Genomic DNA, 12,500 nt, shown 5'->3' on the forward strand with positions numbered 1-12,500 from the left:
CATTTCATCATTAATCCCTAGAAATGTACGTATTTACACTCCATAGATAACAATTCCGCTCGAACTTTAAAATACAAACCTCATCAACGATCAAAAATATTTTTATGCGTATTTTTTACTATGCACAACAAAGTACACACGAACTCATCGTAAAATCTTTCACGGTGTTGTTGTTGTAAACGGAAGATGTTTCTTTGCAGAAATAAAAATAAAAGCCAATCAAAACTCGTTGTTTCAGTGATGTACCGGATCGGGGGTAATGACCAATCAAATCAGTTTCCACACATTCCAGAAAAAATCACGCGGTATTGAACACGATTATCAACGGTAAATCACAGACGCTCCTCTCCGGTTTTTTTTTTCGGAGAGTGGGCGGCTGTACACAGGCTATCCATACCTTAACAGAGTCGAATTCAACCGAATAGCCTCCGCCTAGCTTGCGCATATGGTCAGATGTAGAGAAATTCCCGGATGACAGGAATGCCCAAACTGCAACATATGGGAAATAACGAACTAAGCATGTCACATTCAGCGTAAATCCATTTATATCCTCTGGGCAATAAATTTCTCTCCGTCTTAGCAACATTGTTTGAAAGCTCCTTCTCGGCGTGGTGGGCCGTCATTTATCCATTTTTTTAATGAATGAATGAATGAATAACGTCATCATTACTGGGCGAATAAAGTTACAGTCCTAAAATTATAGGACGTATCACAAACAGGAAAAAATGGAATGACCAAAGCAAATTAATTGTGCTCATGATCACTGTTTCAGGTAACAACCAAAACCCTAGAAAATAACAGCTTTTATATGCAAAAAAATGCCTCTGCTTGCCCTGCATGTTTATCTGTCATTCTCGTCTTGACAACAACGACCTTAAATTAGATTTAAAAAAAAAAGACAATCTGAAGGACACAAGCCTTCGAAAATAAATTTTCAATTTTCTCTCCACAAATCCACACTGTTAATAACATTTTTCCTAGGGAAGTTGGCACACCCTTTCCATGCTAAACAACTTGGATAAACGGCGAAATGATTACAATAGCGCACAAGTAAATTTTAGTTCACGTTCTCGTATTCGATGCCGTCATTCTTACTTACTTAATTGAGAATCCTATAAAAGGTCTGAGACTTCCTTGTGTTCTCTCTCTAGGTGGATGGATAAGATGGCTAATGATTCCTTGGATAAGCAAAATGAAACATTGCTTGAAGGACGATTAACGACCGTTACGTTTTCTCCATCGGAGTGCATTGCTTGGCTTACAGTACTTTGTACTATAGGTATTGCCATACTAACGGTCAATTCCCTTGCATTCATTGTTTACCTCAAAGATCCCCATGTGCGCAAGCGTAGTATGTACTTGGTGATCAGCCTGGCAGTTGCAGACATGTTCGTGGGAGGAGTCTCGCTGAGCATACGCGTGTTCAATTCAGGTCGTAGTTGCAGCCTATGGGAGTACTATCTGTCGCCAGCCGGGGACAGTATGTTAATTGCTGTCCTTTTGCTCTTTCCAGTAGCTTCGGTGACAAATCTTGCCGTTATTTCTTTGGAGCGGATGCACGCCACGTTTCGTCCATTTAAGCATCGTCTCCTCAAAAAATGGATATTTGGAGCATCTGTTGGGTTCGTTTGGCTTACCGCTGTGCTAAACTCCGCTTGCATGTACGTATATGTCCTCTTTAAATTAGGAGGTGTTTGGGAGTTTTACTCACATTTGTCATTATTCGTTTGTTGCTTTTCTATTATCGTCATTTCTTATATGTCGATCGTGGCCAAAATGTACTGTGGAACTCATCCTCACCACAATGGCGCAGTGAGTCGAGAAAGAAAACTGACCAAAACACTGTTCATAGTGACAGCTGTATCTTTAGCGTTTCTGTTACCGTACACTCTTTCTTTTTTCCTCGTATTCTCCAAACGAACTTATTATTCCTTTTCCAGTCAAACAATTCATTTGCATTTCTTTTCGACGTCTTTAGCTTATGCCAATTCACTAGTCAATCCCATTTTCTATGCCTATAGAATCCCAGAATTCAAAAGAGCTATATCTTCATTTTTGGGCTGTACACCACGAGCTCAGGTTTTTCCTCAAAATGACTCTTAACTTCTATGACTCTTGCTTCCGATCATCTCAATTTGCTTGAGTTGGGTATCAATCTATCAAAAAGTTTGCTCGGTCCGTAACAGTAAAAGATGCTCTTTAGCCGCTCGTACTGCATGCCCGCTCTCTCGCAAATCAGGATGTTATGCGATCGCTTGATATCGATTTTAGGAAACCAGAAAACAACGCACTTTTGTCACAAAAAAATGAGGCAAAAAACTAGTAGCATCCACAAGTTGCCTCGTAATAGCATAAGTTAAAATTAGCAAACTTGGTAGCAAATTGCCAGAAGAAGTATTACTGTTGACATAACAGATGTCAGACAACATTATCTGGCGATATTTCCTGGTTTTATTCTCACGTATCAGAAATCTTTGCCACCACTCTGTTTTGATTTGCACGAAAAAAGGAAACAAAACTGCACACAAACCTAACCCAAGACACTACGCATGACTTGTTAGCATACGTTACGCGTCAATCCTGAGTCTTTTGTCAGGAACCCTTTCTCCAAACAGGTTCAGAAGAAGTCCCAACGTAAGACATGCAAAAGTTTTTTTCGTTTACGGCACCATCTACCATCATTTCAGTTGTGCCGGTTTGCGCCATGTATAATCTAATGTACTGAAAACAATAACTTCATTCAAATTCGATAAAATGTGAAATTCACTGTTAAAAATCCGCGGAACAACAAGAAAAAAAACTTGAATCATTTGACGGGACGCCACTAAGCTGCGATAGTCACCCTACCATTCCTCAATAGACCATTTTACAGTTCTGTGCCCAGTTACCAGGTCTTAGAATAAAAGTGAGACTGTGGTTGACCATGTTTTCATACAAACCTCACTTTCAAATCGATGCGGTTTCGATTAACACGCTCATTTGTTTTAGTGTGGACAGAAGGATTAAATTCATCTAATTGTATGCGTTTTCAAACGAAAACGCATTAGCGTGGACAGAGCCTCGACACTGGCGCTACCGGTGCACCACCTCCGTCCGGCAAACAACTAAACTGGATCCCCCAACATATGAAATCAGAAAATATCTTGTAATCTGTCACAAGGCTTCACACGTTGCATACCATGCAATAGAGTGATGAAGCAGCCATTCCAAAAGTAAGAGATAGCTTTCATTTGCCTTTGCCGCAAGTCTGTTTCCTCACAAAGGAGTCGAAGCGTGACTAAATTATCTCTTCACCACAAGGAAAATCGCGAACGGACGATTTCATTTGAAAACATTGCACAAGCCTCTCTTCTTCTTCTTCTTCTTCTTCTTCTTCTTCTTCTTCTTCTTCTTCTTCTTCTTCTTCTTCTTCTTCTTCCTGTTCTCTTCGACACTGCTGATTTCACAAAGCATGGATGTTCATCCCAACCCTCGCCCTACCGCAATCCATATCGTGAGGAATTGATGTACGCCATATCTACGCAACCTCTTCAACACAGCCAAACGTTTGCGATTTAAAGTTACTCGTTACGAACATCACATTTCAAATTACAACAGTTAAGTCCCCTACTAGGTTTAAGTACCAACCCAACCCTCTCCGAAAATATTAACTTAATAATTTAAATAGGCTAAATAGGCTGCTTAACAAGTGCACACAGCAAATGTATTTACGTATACCCGGCGACAGTTAGGACAAATTCTATGCTGTTAAAATAGAAGTCCCAAAAAGTTGATCTACGATTATTATTAATCTTTAAATTCAGCCCTGAGCATGCTTGACGCGTCTGAGTCGTAACAAACGAAAAATAGTAAATTAAATGAACGAGTTAGATTAATATGTCCATGAAGACAATAAAAAAAAGAAAACTAAGTCAAGATATCCAAGCCAGTAATTAAGCGGCAATAACTTCAGTTTGATTAAGCGATCCTTATAGGAAAAGTTACTACTATTTCTTAGTATAAAGCGTGTAGCTCTTAGTTACACTTTTTCAACTAGGAATAAATTGCTTATAACAGACTGAGGTGCTCATAACTGAGAGCAATAGCAAAAGTGCGAAAGCACTAATGAACAGTAGAGACGCAACAGCAACAGTATTTTCTTTTCCTTTTACTGGCTTGTTCCTGGATAACATACTCTCTTTTTCCGTCATACAGTTATCCCTTTTTTTTCCTCAAAATAATAATTTGCGTCTATCTGTAGGTACCAGATAGCATTTTATTTTTGGTCACTTGGGATTAGTCTTCATTTGGAGTGGCTTTCTGTTCTGTCTTAAGTAATTCAATTCTGCTTCGGTACCTGCAGATGGAACCAAATAATTTGAAATCGAAAAGGAAACTGCACAATTATAACTCCAACTCATTGTGTTTTCAATTAAGTTTTGTTGAAGACAATTGATTTGGTGCCCATTTTTCCACATACATTATTGTGAACTAAGTCAAGTTTCCCTTCACTACGTCTGCTACTCTGTGGAAGCTTACTACAGTAACGCATGATTCAAAGAGATCTGATTCCTTTGATGAATTATAATCAAAGCCATCAACCATATCGTGTCTGACCAGTTCCTCTAGGTTGCATGCATGAAGATGACCATATCGACGATGCCAAATTCTTCCTTTGGTCTCTTGAGAAGACTTCTCAGCTGCAACATTCATCTTTTGGCGATCCTCTCGACAGTTTAGGTAGTACAGGCTGCCTACCCTCGTCGCAGTAGTTGCAATAAACTTCCGGTTCTCATCCATAATTTCACATCCGGCCTCGCTGAATTCAATAGTTTTGCCAGACTTTGTAGCTTTCGATACACTAAGCAGGTTGTAAGATAAATTTGGAACATATACCACTAACCAGGGCCGTAGTCAGTATGTGGCAAACCGAAGCACTTGCCTCAGATATTTTTTCGTGATTTTTTTAAAATAAAGCGTGATTCCAGCGTTGTATTCAAAATGTACTCATCATAAACACCTAAAATACCTACGAAGAGAATTTAGCCATGCACATTGCCTCATCATAATTTTCTGGCTACGGCCCTGATAACCTTTTCGCGAGGATTACATTTGGCGCAGTATTAAATTTCGCGCACTTAGGCGTCCGCGAATTCGAGTACTTAGCGAATTTTGATACGAGTAAGATATTTCGCAGCTTCTTCCTCAGCGGGAGCATCCTCGTTTCCGCTCTCAATAGGCGAGTTCATGATCTGAGTGCATCATGGGTAATCAAGACGGAGAGAAATGGAAGTTCATAACGATGAAAAGTATTCATGACATGCAATTTTTGGGTTTTTTATTTTCCAAAAGAGAAGATATGCGCTCAAAGGTGCGGCAGAATAAATTTGGAGAGAATGGCTATCGTAGAAATTATTTTAATAACAAGAGTTTCTGCGATACATTTCCTTTATTTCCTAAGGCACAAAATTACAGGGAATGGAGTGGAGATAAAAAAAGGCAGTATTTAGGAATTCCAAACGAACGAATACCAAGTCCAGTTTATCTCAGTTGTGAACATGAACTTATTTGTTTGGTTTATGAAGGAGAAAGTCTATAAACTAGAGACATGTACAGTATATATATTTTGCTTTGAATTTCCATACAAACCTTTGAATTTCCCGCCATGTTGACCTGATTACCCATGATGCAATCAAGAGCGTGAACTCGTCTCATATTATGTGCACTTTGGGTTCAGTATTGAAAAGGTTAAAGGGAAACCCGGCCCTTACCTTGATTTATAGTAGCCCTGGAACTGCAACGGTGCAAACAATTAGCAAAGGGGAAACTTGCAGGCGAAATGTCACGAAACAAGTGAACTGAACCAAGTGGGATTAATGAGAAGTGAAAGCAGCACTGGAGCAGAAAGCTCGCTGTGTCCTTTTACGTGAAACTTACAGCTGAATAAATGCATTAATATTTGGGCAACCTTCGTGTCAATAGCTTACCAATATAAAGATTGATCTGGCCTGATCAGACAAAGGAAAAATAAGCAGTAACGACGGACTATCACTGAGTTCCGTTTATGCATCAATCAATTCCAGCGGTGCCCATCCCCCCCCCCCCCGGGCAACCGCGGGGCATTTGCTCAAGTTGTCAGTCCCGGGGGTGGAGCATTCGCAATTTTATCGCGGCCCAGGGGCTGGGAATTAGCCTACCACGGGGCGACCCCCGGGCATTTGACTCACGTGTTTTCGAATTAACATGGAAGAGTTTAACGGAAAATACGAGGCCTTCGTTAAAGACTGGCTTGTCCGTCACGGACTCGAAAAACTTGTGGATGCTTTTAAAGTTTTTTTTTCTCAATTTAGGTATTTCTTCATTTATACTTGTAAGCATATGAATATATAAAAGCGACAAGGTGAACTAATTCACAAAACAATCACTGACGTGAAGAATGCGTAAACACGACTACTTCGCATTTCGCATTCAAAACTATCCTGGCAATTTTTAAATTCATGAAAGTGGAGTTAAAATACAGACGGTTTGCGAATTCAAATGATGCAATCTTCAAGACAAATCTTGCGAGCTTAAAATGCGATTCATCATCATTTAAAATGTCTTGATTCTTTACAGCGACAAGGTGAACTATATTTGGTTTATCAAAAAATGATCACGGACGTGAATACGGCTGTTTCGATTCCGGGGGCGGGGCATTTGCCCTCTTTCTCCGTCCCAACCCCGGGGCATTTAGACAGCTTATGTCTCCCCACCCTGGGGAATTTATCCATTAAAAAAAAATGCTAATGCCCCGGGGTTAGCCCGGGGAGGGGGGGGGGGGGGAGATGGGCACCGCTGGAATTGACTGATGCATTATTTAAACACGATCTGTGTTGAAAAACCACATTTTTTTTGCATTGTTTGTGAAGATAGGTACCTACGATGTATATTTAATGCGACAATGATTCGAGGAATGAGAAAGTACAATAAAACTTGCTTAATTAAACTCTGAGCAAAGTCACGGTAGTGTTGGAACACTAAACTCTGAACCAGAGCTGAACCAGACTTCCACACGGCCACATAGTCAGTGGGACTTCCAGTCACTTAAGATGTTTATTCGCCAAAATGCTGTTAAAACGTTAATGTACTTAAAATTTTATGAATATAGTCCGCTCTTTATTTACAACAAAATATATATTTTTTTGCATGTGTCTTATTGAAACATGTAATCGTGACTTTTCAGAAAGAAAGCTAAGACTATTACGTCATCAGAGTGATGGTGCAATCGGAGATTTGACAACGGCTCTAGTAAGTAATGGTGCAATAACTCTGTGTGCAGCCGTTGTTGTCAGTTTGTTGTGCTTCAGATTGATCAAGAGATTTTGGTTCTATAGTCATCAGTGAATCAACAAGGACTGCTTTGGAATGTGTACTACGTTGCGACTTTAGTGGTAAGAAAACAGATAAAATTTAGTTGTTGGTGAGCAGTCCCAAATTTCTATTCGGTCATATAGTCAGTGGCACTTCGAATCACGCAACTTATGATGTTTACAGGTATACTTAAAATTTTATGGATATTCCACTCTTTACTTAGTACAAAATATATTGCCTTTTTACTGGGTTGCCGTATGGCAATCCCAGTCGGAAAATGGGTAGATTTCTCCGTTTTATTTTCCGTGTCGGTAAAAGTCTTGCCTGTCACTCCCCTACTAAGTGGTGTCTTTGTGCATAAAGCCTTCTGCGTGTATTTTCTTAGGATCGAGAGGGTAGTGGGAAATGCGTAGATTTCTCTGGTGGACACAGTAGAACGATTAACTTAACCGGCAATGGCGTCGAAAGTCATGTAACGCGAATGGCGTTTTAGTGGATCTTTGAACAAAATATACCCTTATGAAGCTCAATAATGGCAAGTCAGTTGGATACTGAACAGGCTTAAAAGCGACGAGTAATGCACTTCGACAACAATCTGTCTCCCGTCGAGCCGTCTTTTACTAAGTGTGCTGTTATGTAGAACACTGAAGATTCGTAGGGCAGCGATAATAGTGAATTCAAAGACTAGACCAGGTGGATTGGATGAAATTTCAAGCGTTAAAATCGCTGAAAAGGTAAAATTATTTTTGGAGCGATGCAATTGCGTGTCTTAAACAGATTTTCCTTTGATCTCACATAAAAAAAAGGAAAAAGGAAAGGAAAGGAAAGGAACTTTATTTAAGTGTCTAGTAGATTTAGCGCTGGAGCACTAATTGGGGACACTGTAAAGTGAAATTAACAATTAACACAACAAGTCAAATGTTGGTTTTTGACTAGACCAGGTGGATTTGATGAAATTTCAAGCGTTAAAATCGCTGAAAAGGTAAAATTATTTTCGGAGCGATGCAATTGCGTGTCTTAAACAGATTTTCCTTTGATCTCACATAATTGCGTTTTCCCTCAAAATATTAGCTTGTTTTCGCTTTCGCTCGAACATATTTACCTTTATTACATGTCCAGTGAATAGTTTTATCCTCTGGGATGAATTTTCCGTCGAAAAATCGGTTATTTGGGTGGTTTTTGGCAAACAGACAGTCTAACAGAGGTTAATTATTCGTAATGCGATCGCTGCCGTTGCCGTTCGCAACGGGTCGCAAATTTGACACTTTTATCGCATTATCACATTACGCATTGATCACTAATCCGATTATTCCTAAAAATTTAAAAATATTCGTGCCTCATCAGTTTTCGGTCGAATTTATGTCCAAGGAAGCAGATAAATTGCAGAAAATTTTAGTTTTGCATCCAAAAATTCGTAATCAACGCTAAAATGATCAAATTTTGCCTGGAAAACATATTTTACTGTTATTTTTCTTAAATTTTTTCGTTCAACTTTCAGTTGTCTGTAAATAAGTTATACGCTGTTGGAAATATGTTTTTTTAATTACCTTTTGCTTTGTTTTTGCAAGCCGGTAATCGGCCCGTGGGCATTACGGGAGAATAATGCCCTACAATTCCGTCACAATTAGCCAATCATAGCGCGCGTTATATCGGCTACAAACACAAGCCAAATAATAAATGGTCTTAATGACCCCCCAACTTGGAAAAATTCGCCTTTAACGCTGCACGTACCACAGGCAACCCAGTGTACCCTCACGGAGGGTCTAGTTGTGTTATTTAAGCAGTTGATTCGAAGCGAGTATTGAATACATAAAAGGTCATTATGCCATCCATGGAATGTGTCGACGTTCCAACTTTCATTGGTAGGGAAATAACCACCGTACTAAACATAGCCGTGGATAACGTAATTCTTAAATTAAGTGACGCGTGTGACTACTTTGCTAGGCCTTTACTCGTGTGAAAATCCAATTAAATATAATCGCGACTTTTAGGAAAGAAAGCTGTAAGTTGTTAAAAGTGTTATTATCGTATCGTTCAAACACTCAAGTATAAAAGCGACATACAGAAATGGCAGCGCACAACCTCGCGAACAGGAAGTCACAGCTTTCTAAGCTGTGTTGTGATTATCCATCTTGATTGGCTTATTAGAGCGCAGGTTACGCAGGAGTGGCACATTTGCATAAAGAACCTCACCAAAACTCGTGGATATATCCACGAGTAAAAACGAAGAAAAAAACAACAAAAACTACAAATTTCCTTAAAATCCCCGCTTGAAATCCTCTATTTCCAACAGCAATAAGAGAAAGCTTCGTTAATATTTCCAGTGCTGCGACACAGTTGACTAAAGGTTTTTCCTAACAATCGCGGAAAGAACGGATGTCGCGGATTTTGCGGAAATTTAATCTTTTAATTTAATTCTTCCCTATAGAGCTGGAAGTATATGATATGATTATATTATGTTTATATTACATATTTACAGTTTTCTAAAGGATAATTAAGTTAAATGTCAGTTTAAGTTTCCCTAAAATCATCGAATCCGTATTTTCTTATTACGTCAAAACCTCCAAACGACTGTCTCGGAGCACTGGAAGTATATTAACCTAAGCTTTCTCTTAGTGATGTTGGAAATGTGGATTTCGCGATTCTACTTTTAATTTTCACCAAGACAACAAACATTATTGTTTTCAAAAATTCAATGACTCAATAAATTTTGCTGCAAAATAACTTATTCTGTTTGTTCATGGAGTACACGATAAAAGTTCTGAAAAGTTTCCATTTCTTTTGTCGCCAGGATACAGTGTAAAAAGGATAAGAATAACTGGAGGCTGAAGCCGCCAAAAATCATTTAATAACAAACGAGCCTCACTTGAAATGTGGTGATTCTTTACAAGCGTGAGGCGTGCACCACATCAAAAACGCGTGATTCATTAGAGTTCAAACTTAATTGCAATTGCTAGGACACGTTTTACTGTAGACATATCAGATGACAAACTCTCGACTTCGTTGGACGCAATCGAAGGTACCTGTAAAAACAATACAAAGCTAGTGACACTACTGGAGCAGGATCGACTTTCTTAACTCGATTACGTACCTTTTAATTAAAGCAGTTCCTACACGGTCTTGATTGTTCAAAACAGCAGAAAATATGACTGCTGCAACTGATACGACTGCCAACCTACTTCAATGTGGATTAATAATTGCATGCATTGAGAACAAAAAAACCGAACCGATAAGGAACAAAAAACTACTTTCTTGCCTGAAAAGTGGTTAAAATTGTTCTATAACAGCAGTTTTAACCAGTTTCCGGCCTCTAGCACATAAGCTTAGCCCAAGTCGTTTATTATTCTAATAGTACGCCCTAAATAACTTAAACTATTGTCGATTTACTTCAGTTTCTCTCATTCATTTTAGCCAACTTTTACGGAACGTTCCTGTAATTCCTCGAATCATCATTTACATTAACTTTACACCGTAGGTACCTATTTCACAAAACGATGCAACAAGAATGTAGTTTTTAACACAGATGTGTTGAAATAACAGGGGCACCCAACGAGATTATAACTCAAAACCACTTAAACATAGCATTGTCAAACGTATTCTAGTATTTAATTGGTAGATATAGGCATATTTTTATCCCCTAACAATTTTTCATCTGTTCGGATTTCCTAGCTGAAAGTCTAGTGATCCGAAAATTATAGGGATCAAAACCTACCTTTCCGAAAATTTCAGCCAGAAAAAGGGCTCTCGAAAATTCTAGGCGACCTTTTTACGGTAAAAATCCATTAAAAATGGTCAATTATACCATATTTTAGATGTTCGAAAATCCTAGGGCAGGCAGGCAAGCACGAAGTTTTACAACAAATATTTCGAAAATGCTAGATCCCAAATCGTCTTCCGAACAGATATTTTCCGAAAATTGACGTTGGGTGCCCCTGAAATAAACTGTCTTCGGTGACAAGTGTTCGTTATAGTGTTTACTTTTTCCTTTCTTTCATTATGCCAAAGCAATCGATTTTCGAAAGCTGTTGACACGGTTGCCCAAATATCAATGCGTTTCTTCAGCCCTAATTTTGACGTAAAACGCAACACACCTGAAGTTTTCTGCTGCAGATGCTGCATTCACTTCTCATGACTCCTAGTCTGCTTTTAAGTTCAGTTCATTTCTTTCATATTTTGCCCGCACGTTTCCCTTTTCCCATTTGTGTACAACGCAGCAGCGCAGTTCCAGTGCTACGATAAATCAAGGTAAGGACAGTTTTCTTTTAGTCGTTTCAATAATTATCCCCTTGCCTTTTCGAAAGGTTATTTTTGGCACATAATATGAGGCAGTCAGCGAACTTTTTCCAGGAGCAAATATTTCCCGAGCAAATCTTCCAGCTGGGAAGTGTTGAGAAAGGAACATTTAACAGCTTATGGGTAACTAAAGGCTGACATGAAGAAATATGATGATCGAAGAGAATTTGATGCAATGAGGCTTAAAGGCCGATGCGGAAATATTCTTTAAAATATGCAAACTACTTGGAAAAAACTAATAAGCAAAAATGAATCCACGGTAAAAATCGAGCACACGGCTAACGTAACACAGGATGGATACTGAAATCCGCCGCGAGCTAGCCTGTGAGAGGAGAGTCTGTGATTTACCGCTGGTAATCTTGTTCCGGAATAAATTTGCATACATGATTGAGTGATCCACGCTGACCAAAATTTGCTAGGCTTGCATTTCGTTGGAGCTAAATTTCAAAATGGTGGTCAATGCGATAGATTCCAAACGTGCATTGAAGGAGAACGCATGTTTTATGAGTCAAATTAAATGAGTCAATGAGTCAATGAGTCATGAGTCATGAGTCAATGGACTCACAGTCAATATAGCAATAATTTGTTGATTAAGCCTAAGCCCTCGTTCCAGTGATTAGGCCTAAGCACTCTCTGAAATTTTAGCTTTCATTTTATGGTTTAATTAACTGCACTAACTCGTTTACTCATTGACTCATTGACTCATGACTCATTTACTCATTGACTCATTGACTCATAAATACTTGACACTCGCATTAAAGAGAATCTTCGATAGTTTTAAGATACTCTTTAAAGAAAGAATGTGTTTTCAAGTATCCCAAACGGGTATGGAAAGTCGCTTATCTTCAGAGCCGACCCGATCGTTGCCGATGTGAACA

General features: G+C 39.0%; 3 protein-coding genes across 4 annotated transcripts in view; 2 read left to right on the top strand and 1 right to left on the bottom strand.

Annotated features, from left to right (window-relative positions):
• Positions 1 to 2,199, top strand: part of LOC138019546 (substance-K receptor-like) — a 4,576-nt gene extending 2,377 nt beyond the window's left edge. The window contains exon 2 of the mRNA XM_068866385.1: positions 1,152 to 2,199. Within this exon, the coding sequence (XP_068722486.1) occupies positions 1,156 to 2,103 (948 nt within the window). The 5' untranslated portion in view covers positions 1,152 to 1,155 and the 3' untranslated portion in view covers positions 2,104 to 2,199. The remainder of the gene's footprint in view (positions 1 to 1,151) is intronic.
• LOC138021412 (cytochrome c oxidase assembly protein COX18, mitochondrial-like) overlaps positions 1 to 12,500 on the bottom strand; it is a 401,574-nt gene that overhangs the window by 200,456 nt on the left and 188,618 nt on the right. The gene's annotated exons all lie outside the window — the stretch shown is intronic.
• The window catches only part of LOC138021934 (substance-K receptor-like), an 8,595-nt gene continuing 7,610 nt past the window's right edge, over positions 11,516 to 12,500 (top strand). Inside the window, exon 1 of the mRNA XM_068868960.1 lies at positions 11,516 to 11,574. The gene's annotated coding sequence lies outside the window, so the exon portion shown is untranslated. The remainder of the gene's footprint in view (positions 11,575 to 12,500) is intronic.

This window comes from Montipora capricornis, chromosome 10 (genome assembly GCF_036669925.1).
Source record: "Montipora capricornis isolate CH-2021 chromosome 10, ASM3666992v2, whole genome shotgun sequence".
NCBI classification, from domain to species: domain Eukaryota; kingdom Metazoa; phylum Cnidaria; class Anthozoa; order Scleractinia; family Acroporidae; genus Montipora; species Montipora capricornis.